The sequence below is a fragment of the Oncorhynchus gorbuscha genome, linkage group LG13, assembly GCF_021184085.1.
Source record: "Oncorhynchus gorbuscha isolate QuinsamMale2020 ecotype Even-year linkage group LG13, OgorEven_v1.0, whole genome shotgun sequence".
NCBI classification, from domain to species: Eukaryota; Metazoa; Chordata; class Actinopteri; order Salmoniformes; family Salmonidae; genus Oncorhynchus; species Oncorhynchus gorbuscha.
The window spans coordinates 45,537,518-45,561,807 of NC_060185.1; the positions used below are offsets into that span (position 1 = coordinate 45,537,518).

Genomic DNA, 24,290 nt, shown 5'->3' on the forward strand with positions numbered 1-24,290 from the left:
ATATATGTCATGGCTAAGGATAGTGGTTGACACTTCAAAATGTTTGATTTGGAATTCAGTAATACCACATAATTCACACCCAACACCATACAATATTTAAGTGTTTAATGCACGAGTCAATGAGTTAAATTAAAAGGTGCACGTGTGTCCCTTGGTTACAATTCCTTTAGTTTGTTTCACAGCTACCAACGCTGATGAGAATAATTTAGTTATTTGCATTCGAGTTACTCACACTGCAGCGACCAATTGTCTTTTTTTGTAATTCAGCAGGGGGACACAGATAATTCACATAATACAAATCATACATCTACAATCTGTGTCATTGAATGTTTTATCACCTGCCCTGCCTCTTATGAAAATAATGGTTTAGAAGCCAGCATCATCTTTATTATAGCAGCACCTCTATAAGTCCCATGCTCTAAAAAAAAATGTGCCACATTGATTTGGATTTACAGTGTTGCACCCATATTTGTGCTGAAATGGGGCCATTCGTTTTGTAACGGGGACTGGAAACAATACCACAGACAACTTCATAATAAACCAGCCTTACAAAACGGAGGCTGATAGCAATGACTGCATTGATCTTGTCTATGTCTTCCAACATCTCACAATCAAAGCAACAGCGGAATAATTGAATGCTGCACTGTAGAAAGAACACTACGGTTTATTTCTGTATGCATCTTGCTCTACACAGGTAAGTAATATGGAGTTCAGAGGAATTACATCCATCTGCTCATATACCATTCAAGTTGCATTCGATCATGTAAACTCATAAAGCCATCATTGAATGATCCATGTTCCATACTTATATTTATGCCACACAGATATACCTTTTCTAAACATTTGCATGTACTGTAGTAAGCACATTTGTACAGCACTGTTACATCCAGGAGGCAGACAATCGGAAAACAGTCTCTATACTGGTTGAACTCATGGAACACACATATATCAGGTGTTTAGCATCACGCTAATTTCGATGTAGCTAGCTGCCCAGTTTAACTAGCCTGTATTGGCTGAAATGTTCAGATTATTTTGCCACACATAAACCCATTCCCTTCAATAAAACAGTAAGTGGTACATTACTTTAAGTATTCCTTTCTTCTTCCCACATTTTACACAATGATGAGAATACACTGGGTTAGGTTGAATAAGCAGAAGGTTTCATACCCACAACACAACAGCAGGAGATATATGTACTGTACCTGATTATTGTGGACCTGCATAATGGCTTTATAAATAATTTGCAGTTCAGGATAGGCACTGACCCACAACAATGATAAATATTTTTACTACTCCGGAGCAAATAACACATGAATTAATTCTAAAGCATTGGCCATTAAAGCCAGACAAGAGTGAGGTGGTGACATGGAATAGATCAAAGACAGATCCTTCACACTAAAACATACCGATCCTGAACGTAACTAGTGCACCAATTCAGTGTGTGCCGACACTACTAGGGAAAGCACCTCACGCAAAAATAAATCCATCAAAATGTATTACACATTTTTGCACTTCAAACATGTCAAACTCTAGCAGATTTAAGTTGATAACTTGATTCAGAATCCTTCAAATGTGCAACGTGCAAAGCTGATGAAAGTGAAACAAAAACATTACAGTAAGAACTGCACGCCCGGGAAGCAATGGTTACAGGCTCAGATGACTGTCGCGTGCCATTAGCCAATAGCGGATTCAATTTCCTTTAAATTACTATACTGTGCCACTCTCAATTATCACACGAAGCAGTGGTGCCTACTGCCTACACTAAAACATTACTTCAGAAACCATGGGAAGCCATTACATCTAGGCCTATGGCATTATCTAAATGTACATGGAGCCACGACTCCAGATTCAATTGAATGTTTTATTCCTTTATATTTGATTACATCTTTATCCCTTTACACAGTGCCCCTCTCAGTCGTAACATTCGTGCATTAAGTGTCCCTGCCAGTGCATGCTGACTCCATTAAAGCATGGGTTCACTAACCAAGGGAAGCGGTCTAGGCCACATAAAAAGATTAGGCCTAATGGACCCTTACTGTGTATTACTATGCAATGGCAAAAAAAATACAACATGCAGTATAAAATATATTGCTATGGTCTAACGTTCAATCTTTTGAGAGGTCTAACTCTGCTAAGTGCATCTTCTAATACTTTACTGTCTTCCAAATCAGACAATGACATAAAGCTAACAAATTCTGTAAATTCCAGGGAAACAAGCAGCGTGGAAATTGGGATTTATTAAAGTGGCGGTGCCCCTCAGCTGTGAAGTACCAAGCAATGCCTTAGTTCTACTGTCCCAGCTACTGACCTAGTGACCTTCGCCCCCCGCGATGACAAAAATAACACCAAGCATGAGCCTCTACACGCAAGGAAAACGCGTCAACAATGCAATGAATAGTACACAAGAGTTCATACAAATCTTTGGTGAACACACAAAGCCTCTTGTCTGCAATAGACCTAAAATACTGTGGCTCTGGCACAGAAGCAAACGTGTCAATAGGTGTTCAAACGTAACCTAGACCTAACATGTACTGACGGTCCCCGACAGTGGAAGGATCCACACGAATGCAAAAAAACTGAACACACACTACATAAAAACATACTTCGCAAAGGACATCGTCATGCAGCACTATATGGTACATCCATTTTTTTCAGCCAGAGGCATCAATAGCCTAAAAATACTACGGTACAACTGGCCAAAGAAAGCCAATTTGAAAACTCAAGGTGATTTGAGTTTGAATAAGAAGTATCCTCCAAAAATACTAATCTCACTGAACACTACTTAGAATAACTAAACCTAACTTAGAATAACCCATCAAAAACTATGGCCTGGTCTTGTGAGGAAGTGGAATGACACAGCGCAATGAAGACTTCCATTAGCTACAGTACAGTCACCCTAGTACACTCAAAACAGAGTCTGTGGCACAGCAGTATACCATATCCTTTAATCAACATTCTCTGCATACCACAGGGTATGCAAAGGGGAGATTGATTGTTTTAAAGATAAAAGATACACTGGTTGTACTCTGCAATTTCTCCTGTGCTCCTCCCCTGAAGATAATACCTTTTAGGAGTCAAGGGCAGAGGCGTTACACCAAGACAAAGAGGCGACTCAGTCACACAGAATATGCACACCTTTAGAGGGCAGCATACAAGACACATTTGTTGTGATTAGTTGGTGTGTGTGTACATGTGTGGTGCAGTGAGGTGAAACACAACAAAGCCAGTCAGAATCAGAGTCAGAGTCGCTGTTATTCCTGATAGTGTGTCCCACACTGAATGTAGAACATAGGACGGGCGAAAGGAGGGGTGCAGGGAGCTCTTCAGACAAGATTAGGATGGGAAAGGGTATGAGCATAGAAATATAATTACTAGAATTGCGCCCCCTTCAAATCAATGTGCCATGATAGGTGGCCCGTTCTAGTAATTCTATTTCTATGGCGGGGGAGTTAAGGTTTTGGAGTTAAGGTTTGATAGTGGTTTGGCAGTGGTGGTAGTCCCCCGGCCAGCTTTAGGCACCACCAGGAGTTCGTCCCCGTCCTGGATACTGTAGGAGTGGAGGGCTCTGGTGTGGTACTTCATCTCCTCCGGCCCAAAGACACACTCCTTGTCGATGTAGTAAAGACGCATCTGATTGGCCGACAGCTGCACGACTGTCCTCAGCTGTTTCTTCAGCTCGGCCACAGTCTGGTCCAGGCGGATACTCACCTCCGCCACCTTGTCCTCGCAGTGCACCTCCACCTTGGCGTGGCAGCGGGGTCGAAGGTCGATCTCAGCCAGGGGTTCCAGCTTCCCGTATTTGGTCACCAGGCAGTGGTACCTAGAACGGCAGGTATAGACGGGTTTAGAAACACAACAATCATACTAAATATACCACAGTCATCTAGACTAAGTTATTTAACATTACGGTTAGGTGAGGTTACAGTCATTATTTTTAACGAACATGAAGACTTTATTTTGAATGTGCACATTTTAATAGCCACCTGATACTACAATTAAGCCAGTAAAGTACGTGCCAAATTCTATTGAATGGATATATGCAGTTTCATTGGATCAGTTAAAGGAGTAGCATAGTGTGGTATACCTGTAAGGTAGCTCCTCCTCTGGGTAGTCGACATGGTAACGGATGAAGAACCTCTCAGAGTCCTCTCTCTCCCCATCCGTCACCACACTGCCATTGAGCGAAGATACAGAGGGCAGGCTGCGAGGATAAATGGTGAGCTTTTCACTATCCAGAGATATATGGCACTGTTGCAGTATTGTGTGTGTGTTAACGCAATGTCACAGTGAGTACATTTACATGCAGAGGAACAATTTGATATTAAACTGAATATGGCAGTAGGCAATAGTCATGTAAACACCTTACTCTGTTTCGCATAATTGGCTCAAGGACAAAATCGAAGTAAGCATACACCGATAAATACACCTGTTTTTCTGAATAATCTTTCTAATTATTAGGACATATAAAACACTTAATTGGCGTTCCAGCGGTGTCTTTGATCTGCACACGTGCCAGCACCAGCAGAGTGAGTCTCCCGCATCAGAGCGAGTGAGGTGAGTTCGGAACAAATTAACGTATCCGTCTTAGAAGTAGTTTTCACATACAAAATGTACATGTCCGAGCTTCGGATGAGAATTGCTTCCCAAAAACAACATGGTTGCTGTGGTAGAATGTTTATTTCGATTGGCGATGTTCTGCACTTATCAGAGTCCCATCAGGCAGCCTGATTTCAGATGTGTCCATGGAAACAGGGTTGTTAGGGAAATTGTTATTTCCAGTAAAGCATGTAAACATTATTATTCAAACTATTATATTCATCTGACATTCCACAACTCTCACATTATTGTGTGCATGTAACCGTACTCAGATAAAAATTTGATCTTTCCACTATTTGTGTGTTGAGGTCTGTGTGGTTGCCTCACTCACCCAGTAGCTCCCAGAGAAACTTACTGTGATACCATGAGGCTCCGACGCTCTGTGTTGGTATAGGTCTGCAGTAAGGGAATCCCCTGCAGCCTCACATCTTCCAGTTTAGGAAACTGGTTCAGCTTCTCAATGTCCTCCCATCGGTTAAGAGCTGGCACACACAGAGACGCATAGGTGACCACACACCCACACACCCACACCTTATTAAACACATTTCCATAAACAGTCAAACAGAATGATCTTTACATTTGTGCCCCGGCTCTGACACTAGATAACTAGCTAGCTAGATACCACAGAGAAAGTAGAGGGGTATTAGCAATCAGGATGTTGGGTAAACTTCAAATATCAATCTCAAGAACTGAAAGGAGTCCAAGGACAGTTTCCAGTGAAGGCTCTGGTTGATACCTGAGTTGTGCAGATTGATGCTGCGTAGGTTGGGGAAGAGGCGTCGCAGCATTTCTTCTGAGTCCTGAATGGAGCTCAGGTTGCAGTTGGACATGACCAGAGTTTCCAAGCCGGGGAACATGGGGCCAATCTTGCGCACCTCGGCCCAGTCCTGCAGGTTGTTGTCAGTGATGTGCAGTAGGCGCAGTGTGGGGCAGGGCACAGTAGAGGCTGACACGGTGGTGTACTCATTAAGGCACAGGAACAGCTCTTCCAGCCTGGCGGGCAGGGCAGGGAGCAACACAAGGTTCAGTATAGAGACCATTAGGCTTGGGAAAACACATTTCTCTCTCTTGAGAAGTGAAAAATCAGAAGTTGCCTTTTTGATTTAAAAAAAAAAGGTGTTCAATAGCAGTGTAGCATCAAGGTTGAGCTTACTCAGGCATCTCCCGTGTTAGCACGAGCACCGTGTTCCAGGACACTTGAGTGTTGTTGAGGACCAGGCGTCGGACTCGGGCAAAGGCCTTAGCACCGCTAGGCTCCAAGACAACCTCACTTAGCGGGTTGGAGCTCAGGTTGAGGAAGTTCAGGTTGGGGATGTTTGACACAATCTTACTGATCTGAAAGGAGTGGCTTCAAACTTAGTGTGACATCCTCAATATAATGATTCAATGCATACATGTAAATAGCTACAAGGATATGGGTGAGATTGCATACTGGTAGAGGAATTCTTGTACAAAGTTACTATAAAATGTACCCAATTCTTGTACTCAATGTTTCCCATCTTGGCAGAGTACCCTAGTCGAGCCTACCCACCTCATGCCAGTCCTGGAGCTTGTTGTGGGACAAGTCAAGCTCCATCACGTGGGCACAGAAGGCTGCGATCTCTCTCTGCTCTCCCGCATGGCTGATTCCACAGCCAGCCAGGACGAGCACACTGGGAAGGTTCAAACGATCTGGAGAGAGAGAGCAGAATAACTTGAGGAAACCAGGCCTATCTATACCACCGCTCAATCATCAAAATCCTCATCATCATCCTAACTGAGCTGCTGAAGAGGAAGGAACCTAGTCAGGGATGGAAATGGCATTTTTAAAACAGGGTTCAAATGGGTAACACTGTGGATGGATCATATCGAAGACCTCACCTTTCATGGGTGAGCCTTGTGGGAGAGTTGGCACTACCACCACGCCCATGCCGGGCCCTCGGCGGTACGGGAAGTTCTCCGGGCTGTACTTCTCGCTGAGAACCTGCATGAAGGTGCGGCCCTCCTCCTCGGGTGGATCCACGGCCCCACTGTCCCACATCCCGTCTGGGTCGGCTGGGTCGCCGAAGTGGTAAAAGAGCCAAACACTCATAGAGGTTAGCTTGGCAGGGTCAGCTGGCTGAGACAATAGTGGAAGTCATTCACCTTCACGCCCACATCCAATCCCTCGGAGGGGCTCGGCCATCACTGACATTAGCCTGACCCGTTTCCCCTTCTAAACAGTTATGGTCATACAGTGCATTCGGAAAGTATTCAGACCCCGTGACTTTTTCCACATTTTGTTACGTTACAGCCTTATTCTAAAATGAATTGAATTGTTGTTTTTCATCAATATACACACAATACCCCATAATGACAAAGCAAAACCAGGTTTAGACATTGTATTATATAAAAAATTCAAAACTGAAATATCACATTTACATAAGTAGTTAGACCCTTTACTGAGTACTTTGTTGAAGCACCTTCGGCAGTGATTACAGCCTCGAGTCTTCTTGGGTATCATACTACAAGCTTGACACACCTGTATTTGGGGAGTTTCTCCCATTCTTCTCTGCAGATCCTCTCAAGCTCTGTCAGGTTGGATGGGGAGCATCGCTGCACAGCTATTTTCAGGTCTCTCCAGAGATTTTCGATCTGGTTCAAGTCCGGGCTCTGGCTGGGCCACTCAAGGACATTCAAAGACTTGTTCAGAAGCCACCCATGCACTGTCTTGGCTTTGTGCTTAGGGTCGTTGTCCTGTTGGAAGGTGAACCTTGAGGTCCTGAGTGCTCTGGAGCAGGTTTTCATTAAGGATCTCTCTGTACTTTGCTCTGTTCATCTTTCCCTCGATTCTGACTAGTCTCCCAGTCCCTGCCACTGAAAAACATCCCCACAGCATGATGATGCCACCACCATGCTTCACCGTAGGAATGGTGCAAGGTTTCCGCCAAACGTGACACTTGGCATTCAGGCCAAATAGTTCAATCTTGGTTTCATCAGGCCCGAGAATCTTGTTTCTCATGGTCTGAGAGTTGGGTGCCAAACTCCAAGTGGGCTGTCATGTGCCTTTTACTGAGGAGTGGCTTCCGTCTGGCCACTCGACACAATCCTGTCTCGGAGCACTACGGACAATTCCTTCAACCTCACGGCTTGTTTTTTTTTTCTGACATGCACTGTCAGCTGTGGGACCTTATATAGACAGGTGTGTGCCTTTCTAAATCATGTTCAATCAATTGAATTTACCACAGGTGGACTCCAATCAAGTTGTAGAAACATCTCAAGGATGATCAATGGAAACAGGATGCACCTGAGCTCAATTTCAAGTCCCGTAGCAAAGGGTCTGAATACTTATGTAATATAAGGTATTTCTGTTTTTTACATTTAAACATTTGCAAACATTTCTAAAAACCTGTTTTCACTTTGTCATTATGGGGTATTGTGTGTAGATTGATGATGGGAAAAATGATAATACATTTAAGAATAGCGGTTTCTATACTCTCCAAATGCACTTTCCAATACATACCAGTCTTCACTGAAAAGTATACTATTCACATACGACACATTCCATTTTCAGCTACAGTATTTCAATCAGGCATGTTAACAGATTAGATCAACTCGATTATGGGGTGGTAGGTAGCCTAGTGGTTAGAGTGTTGGGCCAGTAACCGAAAGGTTGCTGGATAGAATCCCTGAGTTGACAAGGTAAAAATCTGTTATTCTGGCCCTGAACAAGGCAGTTAACCCACTGTATCCCTGTAGGCCGTCATTGTAAATAAGAATTTGTTCTTAACCGACTTGCCTAGTTAAATAAAGGTTCAATTTATTTTTTAAAACAGTTACTATTTTACATGGTCAGTCAGTTGATACTGCTTGATATCAATGCCTTGGACACAAAACAGACAGGGCATAATTATTGGTATTTCAATATGTATTTCCCTTTAAGAGGGAAAAGGAGCCTCAGTGATAATACTAAAGAAGGGAGTAACGGAGGGAGTCGTCTGTCCTAAAGTCCTTATCAGTAAAACGCAGTGAGACTTTGCCATTTAAACTTTAAAGCCCTCTGAACGCCTGAGGAAAGGGTAGGCCTCTCTTTTTATGTACTCGAGACCAAAAATTAATTAATTGAAAAAGTGGATAGACTTCTGCTCTTTGGCCATAATATTTCATGTTTAACCAACTGAGGCAAAGTTTGTCATAATCCGGAAACACTGATGACATCATCTGGTGTGCATCATGTGATTTTAAACAATTATGACCAGGCAAATGTCAGTAGTGTTTGACTACAAAACATAAAAAACGTCATTTTCAAATATGTTGATAATGGGGTGGTGCTGGAGATGATGAATGAGGTTGTCAACTGGTGAAATTTCGACGACAAAAAAGATAAAAATAGAACGATATAAAAACTGTGAAAAAAACAAAACACATTTTTGAACGCCTCTCAGGTTGCCCTGAGATAAACCATCATCTGCTGCTGGCTACATAAATAATGTTGAGGTTTTACTGAAATGAAAGTTATAGTATCAAATTAAAGTACTTCGCCGGCAGGTGTAGGTCACAGTAAACACTTTCCCACTTTTGCTTATTTACTTCAACTCCTGTTGTATACTCATTGTTCCTAAGTCCGTGTTCATGTAAATGTTTTATGTTCCACAGTGTCATGTTGATAATTACAAGAGAACGGCAATGAAATGCTATAGAAATATTCCCTAAGATGTCGTGTTCTTAAACAGTGGAATGTTCCTATATATCTGTTATATTACAACAACCATAAAAGGAAATGATAGATTACAGTATCCATAATATACTTATCATTGTACAAAACTGACACGTTGTTATGACTAGGCTATTGACTAATATGATTAAAATGATGTCCTTAACATACATGAGTGTGAGGAAAACAATAGGTAGTACAAAGTACAATGACAATACAGGAACAAGTGTGCTCTGTAGGCTAAGTGTCTTACCTCCAGCAATGTTCCTCTCCACCAGTCCACTATCACAGCTCATTGTGGGTTTCTGCAGAGAAGGCCTGTCAGAGGAACACAGTTTTTGGAATTAAGGACCAGTCATGTGCTGGTGGGACGGACTTGCAAGTAAAATTTGTATAAAAGGAAGTACAAATCTCTCTTACTCCCATAGTTTGACTCTAGATGGATAAACCTGTTTTGGCATGGACAGTGCCATTGAGTGCTTACACCATTTTAAAGTAGTCAACTGGGTGGGACTTCATATGGGTTAAGGAAGGATCACATGATTGTATCCAGGTCATCGGGATTATACTTGTGAGCAAACATTCCATAACTGTAGGCGGCAGTAAATCCTTAATTCCAAAAACCTGTTCATTCAAAACACACTCTAGGTGGCAGTAAATCCTTCATTCCAAAACCTGTTCATTCAAAACACACTCTAGGCGGCAGTAAATCCTTAATTCCACAACCTGTTCATTCAAAACACACTCTAGGTGGCAGTAAATCCTTAATTCCAAAACCTGTTCATTCAAAACACACTCTAGGTGGCAGTAAATCCTTAATTCCAAAACCTGTTCATTCAAAACACACTCTAGGTGGCAGTAAATCCTTAATTCCAAAACCTGTTCATTCAAAACACACTCTAGGTGGCAGTAAATCCTTAATTCCAAAACCTGTTCATTCAAAACACACTCTAGGTGGCAGTAAATCCTTAATTCCAAAACCTGTTCATTCAAAACACACTCTAGGCGGCAGTAAATCCTTAATTCCAAAACCTGTTCATTCAAAACACACTCTAGGCGGCAGTAAATCCTTAATTCCAAAACCTGTTCATTCAAAACACACTCTAGGCGGCAGTAAATCCTTAATTCCAAAACCTGTTCATTCAAAACACACTCTAGGCGGCAGTAAATCCTTAATTCCAAAACCTGTTCATTCAAAACACACTCTATGTGGCAGTAAATCCTTAATTCCAAAACCTGTTCATTCAAAACACAATCTAGGTGGCAGTAAATCCTTAATTCCAAAACCTGTTCATTCAAAACACACTCTAGGTGGCAGTAAATCCTTAATTCCAAAACCTGTTCATTCAAAACACACTCTAGGTGGCAGTATGCACCCTTTCAGTTTTTTTGCCAAAATGTACTACTTCAAAATAGAGATGCCTCAATGGAACCAAAGATATTTATAACTAACCCAAAATCTAATTTCCAATGGGAGCAAATTAAGCATAGTGGGCAGAACAAGCAAGGAGGTGGGCAGAGCCAAGCACGCGCTAGAGAGATCCTATTGACACATTCAATCATGTATTTGCATATTTCCATTAGGGAACACCTCCTTTGAACACTGTGCAATAACTCAATTTGCCATTGCACTCCTTGTAAACAATGCTATTTTTTTAAATCAAAGGGTCAAGTCTACAAAGCTTAGTGCACTCTGTTCACAACAGATTCTAGTTTAGGTGAACTTTAAACTGTATTGAGATTATTGGGCATTTCTTCAATGAGAAAATCAGCAGAATGTCGGCCCGGTTCCAACTTGGTCCATGCTCTCCCACTGCGGACCACTAGGCTTCCTGTCCTCACCCATATTTGATTGATACAGCTGATGAAACATCTGGCTCCTTGATCTCTGTGATGGTGCTGCCTGTGCGCACACAGACGCCATAATGGGACATTTATAAAGATGATATCTCTATCAGTCTCAATGCTTACTCCATAGTGGCTGGCTGGGCAGGGGAAGAGAGGCTGAGCCCTCCTCCTTCAGACTTCTCTCCAGCGAGGGGCTGCTAGGTGAACAGGAGGGACACGCAGGCACCACGTGAGAGTAGACACTGGAATCAAAACAAACCATATGTCACGATTGTCGTAGTGAGGAGACCAAAGCGCAGCGTGATGTGAATACATATTTTTTAATGAAAGACGAAAAAACACGAAGTACACGAAACAAACAAAATAACAAAATAACAACACGACCGTGACCACTATCAAAACTGAGTGCAAACATGCAACATCACATAGACATAGACAATAACCCACGAAATACCCAAAGAGGATGGCTGCCTAAACATGGTTCCCAATTAGAGACAACGAAAAACAGCTGACTCTAATTGAGAACCAATCTAGGAAACCATAGACATACATAAACACCTAGATAGTAAACGACTCCATAAACCTACAAAAACCCCTAGACAGTACAAAAACACATACATCACCCATGTCACACCCTGACCGGACCAAAACAATAAAGAAAACAAAGAATAATAAGGTCAGGGCGTGACACCATATGCAGCTAGGTATGATATTCAAATGACATTAAAGAAATCTACATAAATATATATGCATTGTTGACTTGTTAAATCATCACTTTGAGGAGCAGGTCAAATAAATATCTGCATGAAAAGGAATTCAGATGGTAAACTGGCCTAGGCTTACTAACTATATTAGTTTGAGTAGGCTATAGCCTAGTTCAGGGATCATCAACTAGACTCTGCCGCGGGCCGATTTGTTATTGGGCGGATGGTCAGGGGACCGGAACATCATTATAAATAATTTGTAGACTGCAAATTGACAGAAACAATCCCAAACAGATATAATATTTTACTAATGTCACGACTCCCAACGAAGGTGGCTCCTCTTCCTGTTCGCGCGGTGGTCGTCGTCACCGGTCTACTTTTCTATTGGTTTTGTCTTATTTAAGTGGGAAAGAAACAATTTAATTTAACCTGTTTAGGTTTTTAGTTGGGCTATTTAAGCCGGTAAGGCCCACCTGCTCTTTGTGCGGGCTTATTTTCCCCTCTGTGTTTGTGTGTGGTAGTGCGTTTCAGTTTTTTTTTCTCTGGACTGGTTAGGTCCTGGTTTTGGGCCGGTCGTTTATGTGCGCCCTGTATTGGCGTGTACTATTTTCTCTGTGCTGGAGATTAAAGCATTGTTCTGTACCTTCTGCGCCTGACTCCGCACCCACTACGCCTAAGTGTGTCACAGAAGCCTGCACCATCGAATGGAGTCAGCAGGAGCAGCGGCCACCCCCCTTCCATCAATGGAGGAGCGCGTCCTCCATCATACGTCCATCCTCCATCAAACTGGGTCGGCGATGGAGCAGATGATGGAGCGAATTGACCGATGGGAGAGGAGTGGTCTCCCCACCTCACCTCCAGCTCCTCCGACGAGTCAACCCACTCCTCCGGCGGCACCCGGCTCCAGCGCACTACGTCTTGCGCCCCCGAGGGAGTACAATGGAGCGGCAGCTGGGTGCCAGGGGTTTTTACTCCAGCTCGAGTTGTACCTGGCTACCATGAAGCAGACTCCCTCGGGCGAGGAGAGTGTGAACGTTCTCGTCTCCTGCCTGACGGGCCAAGCCCTGGAGTGGGCCAACGCTGTTTGGAATGGTCCAGACTCGGCGAGGGATCACTATCCAGAGTTCACCCGGTGAGCGGCTCTTCCACCTTAGGCAGGAGACGAGGAGCGCGCAGGACTCATAAACATGTCAATCCGGCTGGACAATCTGGTAGCTGCCCGCGGGCGTTCAGAAAGGGTCCTGTCAGTTCCACCTCCTGGCCCTCCCGCTCCCATACCTATGGAGTTAGGGGGGGCCGCATCGAGGGGTACCGGAGGAGGAGGCTCCTCCTGCCTCAGCTGTGGTCGGAAAGGACACACTTCCGAACGGTGCTGGAGGAGCCCGTCTGGGAGTCGATGGGAGTCGAGAGGGCAGGCAGAACACTTCTCGGTCACCCCATGTGAGTCAGCATCAAACTGGTCACATGCTTGTATTTATTTATTTTCTTTAATTTTCTCCCTCTCTCCAGCATAAGGCGCTAGTCGATTCAGGCGCAGCTGGGAACTTTATGGATCACAAACTCGCCCGTAAGCTGGGGATTCCGCTGGTGCCGATAGATCCACCCTTCCCCATGCACTCCTTAGATAGCCGACCGTTAGGGTCAGGGCTGGCCAGGGAGGCCACGGTTCCACTGGACATGGTAACGCAGGGGGATCATAGGGAGCGGATTAGTCTGTTCGTTATCGATTCACCTGCGTTTCCAGTGGTGCTGGGGGTTCCCTGGCTGGCCAGTCACAATCCCAGGATTTTGTGGAAACAGGGGGCTCTCCAGGGGTGGTCAGAGGAGTGTTCAGGTAGGTGTATGGGAGTTTCCATCGGTGCCACGTCGGTGGAGAGTCCAGACCAGGTTTCCACTGTGCGTATTCCCTCTGAGTATGCTGATTTGGCTATCGCCTTCTGTAAGAAGAGGGCGACCAAATTACCACCTCATAGACAGGGGGATTGTGCGATAAACCTCCAGGTAAACGCTGTGCTTCCCAGGAGTCCTGTGTACCCATTGCACAGTAGGAGACATTGGCTATGAAGACCTATGTCGCGGAATCTCTGGGACAGGGGAACATTCGGCCCTCCACGTCACACGTCTCCTCGAGTTTCTTTTTTTGTGAAAAAAAGGAGGGCGGTCTGCATCCATGCATTGATTATCGAGGTCTCAATTCCATCCCAGTGGGGTTTAGTTACCCGCTACCTCTCATCGCTACGGTGGTGGAATCATTTCACAGAGCACGTTTTTTCACGAAACTGGACCTCAGAAGTATAATCTGGTGCGTATTCTGGCCATTATGAGTACCTTGTCATGACGTATGGGTTAAAGAATGCTCCAGCCGTCTTTTAATCCTTTGTAGACGAGATTATCAGGGACCTGTACGGGCAGGGCGTGGTGATATATATCGATGATATCCTGATCAATTCCGCCACACGCGCCATGTGTGTCTCTCTGGTGAGCAAGGTGCTTGGTCGACTGCTGGAACATACGTTAAGGCTAAGAAGTATGTGTTCTCCAAACGAGCCGTCTCCTTCCTGGGTTATCGCATTTCCACCTCGGGGGTGGTGATGGAGTGTGACCGCGTTAGTGACATGCGTAATTGGCCGACTCCAACCACGGTAAAGGAGGTGCAGCGGTTTTTAGGGTTTGCCAATTACTACAGGAGGTTTATCCGGGGTTTTGGCCAGGTGGCGGCTCCCATTACCTCACTGCTGAAGTGGGGGCCGGCGCGTTTAGGGTGGTCGGCAGAGGCGGACAGAGCCTTCAGTCGGTTGAAGGCGCTGTTCACTGATGCTCCCGTGTTGGCGCACCCAGACAACACTTGAGCGTTCATAGTGGAGGTGGACGCGTCCGACGCTGGGGTTGGAGCCGTGCTATCACAGCGCTCGGGTACACCACCGAAGCTCCGCCCCTGCGCTTTCTTTTCGAAGAAGCTCGGTCCGGGGGAGCGAAACTATGATGTGGGGGACCGGGAGTTGTTAGCTGTGGTAAAGGCCCTGAAGGCCCCGATTCTACTCCCATCCTTCCAGCTTCTAAACTGGTGGCACTGGTGGTATGGGAGGTGGACACGGACATTGAGCCGGCATTACGGTTGGAACCTGCGCCTCCACAGTGTCCTACAGGTCGTAAGTACGTGCCGCTTGGTGTTCATGATCAATTGATTCGGTGAGCTCACACACTACCCTCTTCGGGTCATCCTGGTGTGTCGAGGACAGCGCAGGGTCTTAGGGGGAAGTACTGGTGGCCCACCTTAGTTAGGGACGTGAGGTTCTACGTCTCTTCCTGTTCGGTGCGTGCTCAGAGTAAGGCTCCTAGGCATCTGCCTAGAGGGAAGTTACAGCCCCTCCCCATTCCACAACGGCCATGGTCTCACCTGTCAGTGGACTTCCTTACCGATCTTCCCCCGTCTCAGGGGAACACCACGATCCTGGTTGTTGTGGTTCGGTTTTCTAAGTCCTGCCGTCTACTCCCGTTGCCCGGTCTCCCTATGGCCCTACAGACTGCGGAGGCCCTATTTACCCACTTCTTCCGGCACTACGAGGTGCTGGAGGACATCGTCTCTGATCGGGGTTCCCAGTTCACATCCCGAGTGTGGAGAGCGTTTATGGAGCGTCTGGGGGTCTCGGTCAGCTTGACCTCTGGATATCACCCCGAGAGTAATGGGCAGGTGGAGAGAGTGAACCAGGAGGTGGGTAGGTTTCTGCGGTCGTATTGCCAGGACCGACCAGGAGAATGGGCGAGGTATGTCCCATGGGCGGAGTTGGCCCAGAACTCACTCCGCCACGAACGTGTCACCATTTCAATGCGTGTTGGGCTACCAGCCGGTCCTAGCACCATGGCATCAGAGTCAGACCAAGGCTCCTGCGGTGGAAGAATGGGTGCAGCGCTCTAAGAAGACCTGGAGGGTCGTCCAGGAATCCCTCAAGCAAGCCGGTGGATGGCAGAAGAGGAGCGCTGACCGCCACCGCAGTGAGGCCCCCGTGTTCGCACCGGGGGACAGGGTCTGGCTCTCGACCCGAAACCTGCCCCTCCGCTTTCCCTTTATTTTTTATTTATTTATTTCACCTTTATTTAACCAGGTAGGCAAGTTGAGAACAAGTTCTCATTTACAATTGCGACCTGGCCAAGATAAAGCAAAGCAGTTTGACAGATACAACGACACAGAGTTACACATGGAGTAAAACAAACAATACAGTCAATAATACAGTATAAACAAGTCTATATACAATGTGAGCAAATGAGGTGAGAAGAGAGGTAAAGGCAAAAAAGGCCATGGTGGCAAAGTAAATACAATATAGCAAGTAAAACACTGGAATGGTAGTTTTGCAATGGAAGAATGTGCAAAGTAGAAATAAAAATAATGGGGTGCAAAGGAGCAAAATAAATTAATTAATTAAATACAGTTGGGAAAGAGTTAGTTGTTTGGGCTAAATTATAGGTGGGCTATGTACAGGTGCAGTAATCTGTAAGATGCTCTGACAGTTGGTGCTTAAAGCTAGTGAGGGAGATAAGTGTTTCCAGTTTCAGATATTTTTGCAGTTCGTTCCAGTCACTGGCAGCAGAGAACTGGAAGGAGAGGCGGCCAAAGAAAGAATTGGTTTTGGGGGTGACCAGAGAGATATACCTGCTGGAGCGAGTGCTACAGGTGGGAGATGCTATGGTGACCAGCGAGCTGAGATAAGGGGGGACTTTACCTAGCAGGGTCTTGTAGATGACATGGAGCCAGTGGGTTTGGCGACGAGTATGAAGCGAGGGCCAGCCAACGAGAGCGTACAGGTCGCAATGGTGGGTAGTATATGGGGCTTTGGTGACAAAACGGATTGCACTGTGATAGACTGCATCCAATTTGTTGAGTAGGGTATTGGAGGCTATTTTGTAAATGACATCGCCAAAGTCGAGGATTGGTAGGATGGTCAGTTTTACAAGGGTATGTTTGGCAGCATGAGTGAAGGATGCTTTGTTGTGAAATAGGAAGCCAATTCTAGATTTAACTTTGGATTGAGATGTTTGATATGGGTCTGGAAGGAGAGTTTACAGTCTAACCAGACACCTAAGTATTTGTAGTTGTCCACGTATTCTAAGTCAGAGCCGTCCAGAGTAGTGATGTTGGACAGGCGGGTAGGTGCAGGTAGCGATCGGTTGAAGAGCATGGATTTAGTTTTACTTGTATTTAAGAGCAATTGGAGGCCATGGAAGGAGAGTTGTATGGCATTGAAGCTTGCCTGGAGGGTTGTTAACACAGTGTCCAAAGAAGGGCCGGAAGTATACAGAATGGTGTCGTCTGCGTAGAGGTGGATCAGGGAGTCACCAGCAGCAAGAGCGACCTCATTGATGTATACAGAGAAGAGAGTCGGTCCAAGAATTGAACCCTGTGGCACCCCCATAGAGACTGCCAGAGGTCCGGACAGCAGACCCTCCGATTTGACACACTGAACTCTATCAGATAAGTAGTTGGTGAACCAGGCGAGGCAATCATTTGAGAAACCAAGGCTGTCGAGTCTGCCGATGAGGATGTGGTGGTTGACAGAATCGAAAGCCTTGGCCAGATCAATGAATACGGCTGCACAGTAATGTTTCTTATCGATGGCGGTTAAGATATCGTTTAGGACCTTGAGCGTGGCTGAGGTGCACCCATGACCAGCTCTGAAACCAGATTGCATAGCAGAGAAGGTATGGTGAGATTCGAAATGGTCGGTAATCTGTTTGTTGACTTGGCTTTCGAAGACCTTAGAAAGGCATGGTAGGATAGATATAGGTCTGTAGCAGTTTGGGTCAAGAGTGTCCCCCTTTGAAGAGGGGGATGACCGCAGCTGCTTTCCAATCTTTGGGAATCTCAGACGACACGAAAGAGAGGTTGAACAGGCTAGTAATAGGGGTGGCAACAATTTCGGCAGATAATTTTAGAAAGAAAGGGTCCAGATTGTCTAGCCCGGCTGATTTGTAGGGGTCCAGATTTTTCAGCTCTTTCAGAACATCAGCTGAATGGATTTGGGAGAAGGAGAAATGGGGAAGGCTTGGGCGAGTTGCTGTTGGGGGTGCAGTGCTGTTGACCGGGGTAGGAGTAGCCAGGTGGAAAGCATGGCCAGCCATAGAAAAATGCTTATTGAAATTCTCAATTATGGTGGATTTATCAGTGGTGACAGTGTTTCCTATCTTCAGTGCAGTGGGCAGCTGGGAGGAGGTGTTCTTATTCTCCATGGACTTTACAGAGTCCCAGAACTTTTTTGAGTTAGTGTTGCAGGAAGCAAATTTCTGCTTGAAAAAGCTAGCCTTGGCTTTTCTAACTGCCTGTGTATAACGGTTTCTAGCTTCCCTGAATAGCTGCATATCACGGGGGCTGTTCGATGCTAACGCAGAACGCCATAGGATGTTTTTGTGTTGGTTAAGGGCAGTCAGGTCTGGGGAGAACCAAGGGCTATATCTGTTCCTGGTTCTAAATTTCTTGAATGGGGCATGTTTATTTAAGATGGTTAGGAAGGCATTTTTTTTAAATATCCAGGCTTCCTCTACTGACGGGATGAGATCAATATCCTTCCAGGATGCCCCGGCCAGGTCGATTAGAAAGGCCTGCTCGCTGAAGTGTTTCAGGGAGCGTTTTACAGTGATGAGGGGAGGTCTTTTGACCGCTGACCCATTACGGATGCAGGCAATGAGGCAGTGATCGCTGAGATCTTGGTTGAAGACAGCAGAGGTGTATTTAGAGGGGAAGTTGGTTAGGATGATATCTATGAGGGTGCCCGTGTTTAAGGCTTTGGGGGGGGTACCTGGTAGGTTCATTGATAATTTGAGTGAGATTGAGGGCATCAAGTTTAGATTGTAGGATGGCTGGGGTGTTATGCATGTTCCAGTTTAGGTCGCCTAGCAGCACGAGCTCTGAAGATAGATGGGGGGCAATCAGTTCACATATGGTGTCCAGAGCACAGCTGGGGGCAGAGGGTGGTCTATAGCAGGCGGCAACGGTGAGAGACTTGTTTTTAGAGAGGTGGATTTTTAGAAGTAGAAGTTCAAATTGTTTGGGTACAGACCTGGATAGTAGGACAGAACTCTGCAGGCTATCTTTGCAGTAGATTGCAACACCGCCCCCTTTGGCAGTTCTATCTTGTCTGAAAATGTTGTAATTTGGAATTAAAATTTCAGAATTTTTGGTGGTCTTCCTAAGCCAGGATTCAGACACAGCTAGAACATCCGGGTTGGCAGAGTGTGCTAAAGCAGTGAATAGAACAAACATAGGGAGGAGGCTTCTAATGTTAACATGCATGAAACCAAGGCTATTACGGTTACAGAAGTCATCAAAAGAGAGCGCCTGGGGAATAGGAGTGGAGCTAGGCATTGCAGGGCCTGGATTCACCTCTACATCGCCAGAGGAACATAGGAGGAGAAGAATAAGGGTACGGCTAAAAGCAATAAGAATTGGTCGTCTATAACGTCTGGAACAGAGAGTAAAAGGAGGTTTCTGGGGGCGATAAAATAGCATCAAGGTATAATGTACAGACAAATGTATGGTAGGATGTGAATACAGTGGAGGTAAACCTAGGTATTGAGTGATGAAGAGAGAGATATTGTCTCTAGAAACATCATTGAAACCAGGAGATATCATTGCATGTGTGGGTGGTGGAACTAATAAATTGGATAATGTATAGTGAGCAGGACTAGAGGCTCTACAGTGAAATAAGCCAATAAACACTAACCAGAACAGCAATGGACAAGACATATTGACATTAAGGAGAGGCATCCTTAGTCGAGTGATCAAAAGAGTCCAGAGAGTGGAGTGGTTGGTTTCGGGGTCAAGGCGATTTAGACAGCTAGCCAGGACATCGGTAGCAAGCTAGCATAGGAAGGGGGTCTGTTGTTAGCCACCTCTTGCGTTCTGTCAGTAGATTAGTGGGGTTCCGTGTGGTAGAGGAGATTAGTCCAAATCACACAACAACAAAAATAAAATAAAAACAATAGATATAGTTATAGAGGCCCAAGAATAAACATAATAATAATAATAAAAATAAATAAATTGTCCGATTGTCTATTCTGAGAGCAGCCGGTAAGACAGCTAACGGTTAGCAGGCCGCAGATGGGCGTTCAGGTAACGTCGAGACGGAGGAGCCAGCCGGATCTCCTTCGGGTAGACAACGTCGGCAGTCCAGTTGTGAAGGCCCGGTGGGGCTCCGCGTAGGCAGTAAAACGGGTCCGGATAGGTGACTGCAGCCCAGGAGTGATTGGCGGAGCTCAGGAGTGATTGACGGAGCTGGCTAGCTCCGGAGTGATTGATGTTTGCTCCGGAATCGACGAGAGCAGATAGACACACGGATAGCAGCTGGCTAGCTGTGAGATCCGGGAATGAATGTCCAGAGAGCAGTTGAAATCCAAGGACATGGAGAGAAAAAATGGTCCGGTATGTTCCGTTCCGAGCCGCATTGCGCCGTACAAAACTGGCGATAGATTTTCGAGCTAAAGGATAGCTGATGACCACAAACTGTGGTTAGCTGAATACTAACGATTTGCCAGTAAAGAAGCTAACTAGCTTCTGAACTAGCTTCTGATTAGCTTCTAGCTAGCTCCTGGCTAGCTTCTGGCTAGCTTCTTGGAGTTTCTGGCTAGCTTCTGGCTAGCTTCTTGGAGGATTGCAGATTTGAGGTAAATAATACTTATTTATAAATATAAATTGGTGAGGTGGGTTGCAGGAGAGTGTTTTGAAGATGAGTTGATGGAAAAAAAAAATGTATGTGAAAAAAAGTTGTAAATATATATATATATACAGGACACGACAAGACGAGGACAAAAGACGTCTGAACTGCTATGCCATCTTGGGCAATTTCCCTGCTGGAAGCTGGGGCCGCAGTGTGTGGGGCCCTTCAATGTCCTGAGGAGGATGAACGAGGTGTGTTATCGATTACAACTCCCTTCCTATTATCGTATTAACCCCTCGTTTCATGTCTCTCCTCAGGCCGGTGGTAGCTGGTCCCCTGCAGGAAGGTGAGGTGCCGGAGGTCACTTCACCCTCTCTGGACATCGAGGGGTGGAGTGAGGGGCCTGACTCCACACCCACTACGCCTAAGTGCGTCACAAATAAAACATAATCTTTTCAAACCTTGCATACAATCACATGCTGTATCTCTCTATTATGCCTGGCAATACTTTGGAACATATTTACAAAATTAAAATCACTCTGGGATGATTTGCTGGTACTTTCAGTCTTTTATGTCCAACATTGAAAAAAATTGTTGGACATTTTGTGAAACACGACTTGAATCACAGAAAAATTGAGGGGCCAAATAAAATGACCAGCCAGTTGGGAAACCTGGCCTATGTGATGTCACTGACATTTGATCATGTTTTATGAATAGCTTGGCTCTGATGAATATCAAGTGGCACATAAACTGTCCATAATATGGTACTGTTAGCTTCAGAATAGAGGGAATAGAAGGACCAAATTACATATCTGAACCTCTGTTAAAAAGCTATGGTCATAAAATAGGTTGGGAGAATAGTTAGTCTGGTCTCAGATCTGTTTGTGCTATTGCCAATTACATTTCTGTCATTGTCAAGCCAAACATTATGTTTGTGCAATCCATGCCAAATACCTGTCACTCATTCTGTGAGAATAGCTATCTAGCTAATTTTTTGCTCAAATTAATTATTTTATATACTAGCTAGTACTACAGTACAGCAAATGTACATAATGAGTACTGCAGAGAGCTAGCTAATTATATGCCAATCATATCAGGGACTATTACGTGCAGATGGACTCGAGCACGAAAAAGAACACGAAACAAGAACCGTGAACGGAAAACGCTACGTTAGAAAATAAAGATGTGAAGCGTGAAACGTATTTTATAGCTAGGATAAACGTCGAGGATGATTACAACGTTATTTCATAAACGTTACACATAATCATTCTGTACAATTTGACTGTAGCTTTCACCTGCTAGTTATCTGCAGGATCAGTGGTTTGCGATCTGACAATTTATTACGATTACACTAGTACGATTAGCAAGCTAGATCAGCTAACCAAAACGTTACATTGCATCTTCTCCTCTACGAATGGTCAGACTGGTCCAGACTCCACACTCAGCATCATTGAATGACCCAATGTAAAGACAATGCATCAACATGACACAAATACTATTGTCATAATACGATTGCATTAGCTAGATATAATCCAAAAGCAATAGACATACATGTAATATTTTCGCATTTCCAAACTCACCTGTATTGACCTACTCTGTGTAAATGTCTTGTTGTTGATCCAGCTGTCATTGCCCCCCCTCTCATCCCGGAAATGACGTGGCTTAATGAAACGTCTGGATATTTTCCTTAGATCGTGGATGCGCAGCTTTGAACAGTATACTACATACATGTCTTTGAATACATAATTGGTTTACCAGATTTACCAGGGTAGATTTAACACTGGTAATGATGGAAAGGCTTGACAATCAGTTTGCTGACGAAATATGTTGCATATATCTCCAGGGATATACTTCCTTCTCTTCTTGCTGTTGTATACAAATACAAATTATGAATTAAGTTTGATGACTTTGACTGGGCAAAAGCTAGTACATTCACTTGTTCATGACAAGTGTCACTGAAATTCCCCTGACTGGCAATCACCTTCTTGCCCTGTCCTGCACCGCACTCTCCTGGTAGAGAAGTTTGTTGTTTTGGTTCAATCCGAAGAGGCGCTGTCTCTGTCACTGTACTGGCGCCATCTGTACTCAACATCCCAGCCTAGTTTCATACTAGACGTAACATAGTAAATGTATATTCGCGGCACTCAAATTAGTATATTATTTTTGATACTGTATGTTATTTTTGGTATGGTTAAATAAGTCAGATGGCTACTTAAGGTAAAAAAATGGATAAGAGGATGGTTGGTCGGGGTGGATGTAATGACGCAAACGTCTAGCAGCCCAAAGGTTGCATGTTCAAATTTGACCAACTTTTCAACTGTTTAATACTTTTTAGCTACTTTACACCTATTTAGCATGTTAGCTAACCCTGCCCCTAACCCTAACTATTCGTAACATATTGTAGGTTTTGCAAATCCGTAACATTTTTAACTTGAGCAAAATCGTAACATATCATACGAATTGTAATTTGTAACATATCATACGAAATGAATGATGGAAATCCACAAATTACTACACCCCATGTGAAACGTAGCATATCGTACTAAATGGAGTGTCTCGGATTTATGTAAAGAATAATACAAAATGCTCTGAGAGAAGTGTAACGGTTTTCTTTATGGCAAAGAGAGTCGGACCAAAATGCGGAGTGGCTATTGAGATTCATGTTTAATAAAAACAAAGTAAACACGAATCAATACAAAAACGTAAAGAAAACCGAAACAGCCTAAACTGGCGCAAACTAACACTAGACAGTTACAAGGACACCAAGGACAATCACCCACGACAAACTCAAATAATATGGTTCCCAATCAGAGACAACGATAAACACCTGCCTCTGATTGAGAACCACTCCAGACAGCCATAGACTTTGCTAGATCACCCCACTAGCTACAATCCCAAAACATACACACCAAAACCCCAAGACAAAACACACCACAATACAAAAACCCCATGCCACACCCTGGCCTGACCCAATACATGAAGATAAACACAAAATACTTCGACCAGGGCGTGACAAGAAGATTGAACACCCTGGTGGAGTAGAAGAGAGCCAGGGCCTGGAGGGCCACCACTGTGTACTAAACACACTGCAGGCTCAAATGGTTGCTGTTGATTTTGTTGTTGTTAAGGTGAATTACTGTTGTTACGTTACATGAAAGTGTAACAGAAAAGCTTCTTGGGAAAAAACGACTACAGGAAGTTTTCTCCCACTGAGTGGTGTACATTTGGCTCGACTAAACATTTTATTTTGCCACCTAGTTGGACAACAGGAAAGCTCTGTTTACTGAAAAATAGCTTCTCTGTAAGCATTATTAGAAGTCCTATACTCCTGAACCGACCAAGCACTTTTTCCACGTTGCCCAAATACACCACATTCCCATATGACCCCCCCTGCTGTTTTCTTTCGGAAACCAAGCTTGAGTCTCGTCTCTGTAACACCCCTGGGGACTCTTTGGGTGGATGGGTGGAAAACAAAACAGAAAGAAATAGCATTGTAAAACACAAATAGATGCAGACCTACACACAACAGTTGTGCTGTAGCTTTCTGACCCTGTAGTTAGGTGCCAGACAACAGCTACGGCAGATGACTCCATCCAGACAGCGGCATGGTAAGATCTGGCTGTGAACCTTGTTTTCCATTCAGGTTGGTTACCCAGGAGTTGTCAGCTCAGCTCTGTCAATGAAAACGTTACATGATTGGTTTAACCCTCTCTCGTCAATGAAATAAAGGAAAGTGAACAGCAGGCCCTTCAAAACACTGAGATGATTTGGGAGTGAGGTCCCATCAATATCCCATCCGTGGTCATTTAAAACAAAGCCAAAATA

At 44.6% G+C, this 24,290-nt stretch overlaps 1 protein-coding gene across 4 annotated transcripts; it reads right to left on the reverse strand.

The window, feature by feature from the left end:
• Nucleotides 1-644: 644 nt before the first annotated feature.
• LOC123992989 (tubulin-specific chaperone cofactor E-like protein) lies at nt 645-22,183 on the reverse strand. Of its 4 annotated transcripts, none has more exons than XM_046294702.1 (10): nt 22,046-22,183; nt 11,240-11,358; nt 9,522-9,586; nt 6,457-6,630; nt 6,128-6,267; nt 5,750-5,931; nt 5,333-5,589; nt 4,952-5,078; nt 4,085-4,201; nt 645-3,820 (listed from the first exon to the last, which is right to left on the reverse strand). In XM_046294702.1, exons 2-10 carry the CDS (start codon nt 11,242-11,244, stop codon nt 3,436-3,438), a joined length of 1,452 nt encoding a protein of 483 aa, XP_046150658.1. In that variant the 5' UTR covers nt 11,245-11,358; nt 22,046-22,183; the 3' UTR covers nt 645-3,435. The 4 variants fall into 4 exon arrangements, with proteins under 4 accessions (XP_046150658.1, XP_046150657.1, XP_046150660.1 ...); XM_046294701.1 differs by having other exon boundaries at nt 6,457-6,690; XM_046294704.1 differs by having other exon boundaries at nt 6,457-6,694; nt 22,046-22,182.
• Nucleotides 22,184-24,290: the final 2,107 nt, after the last annotated feature.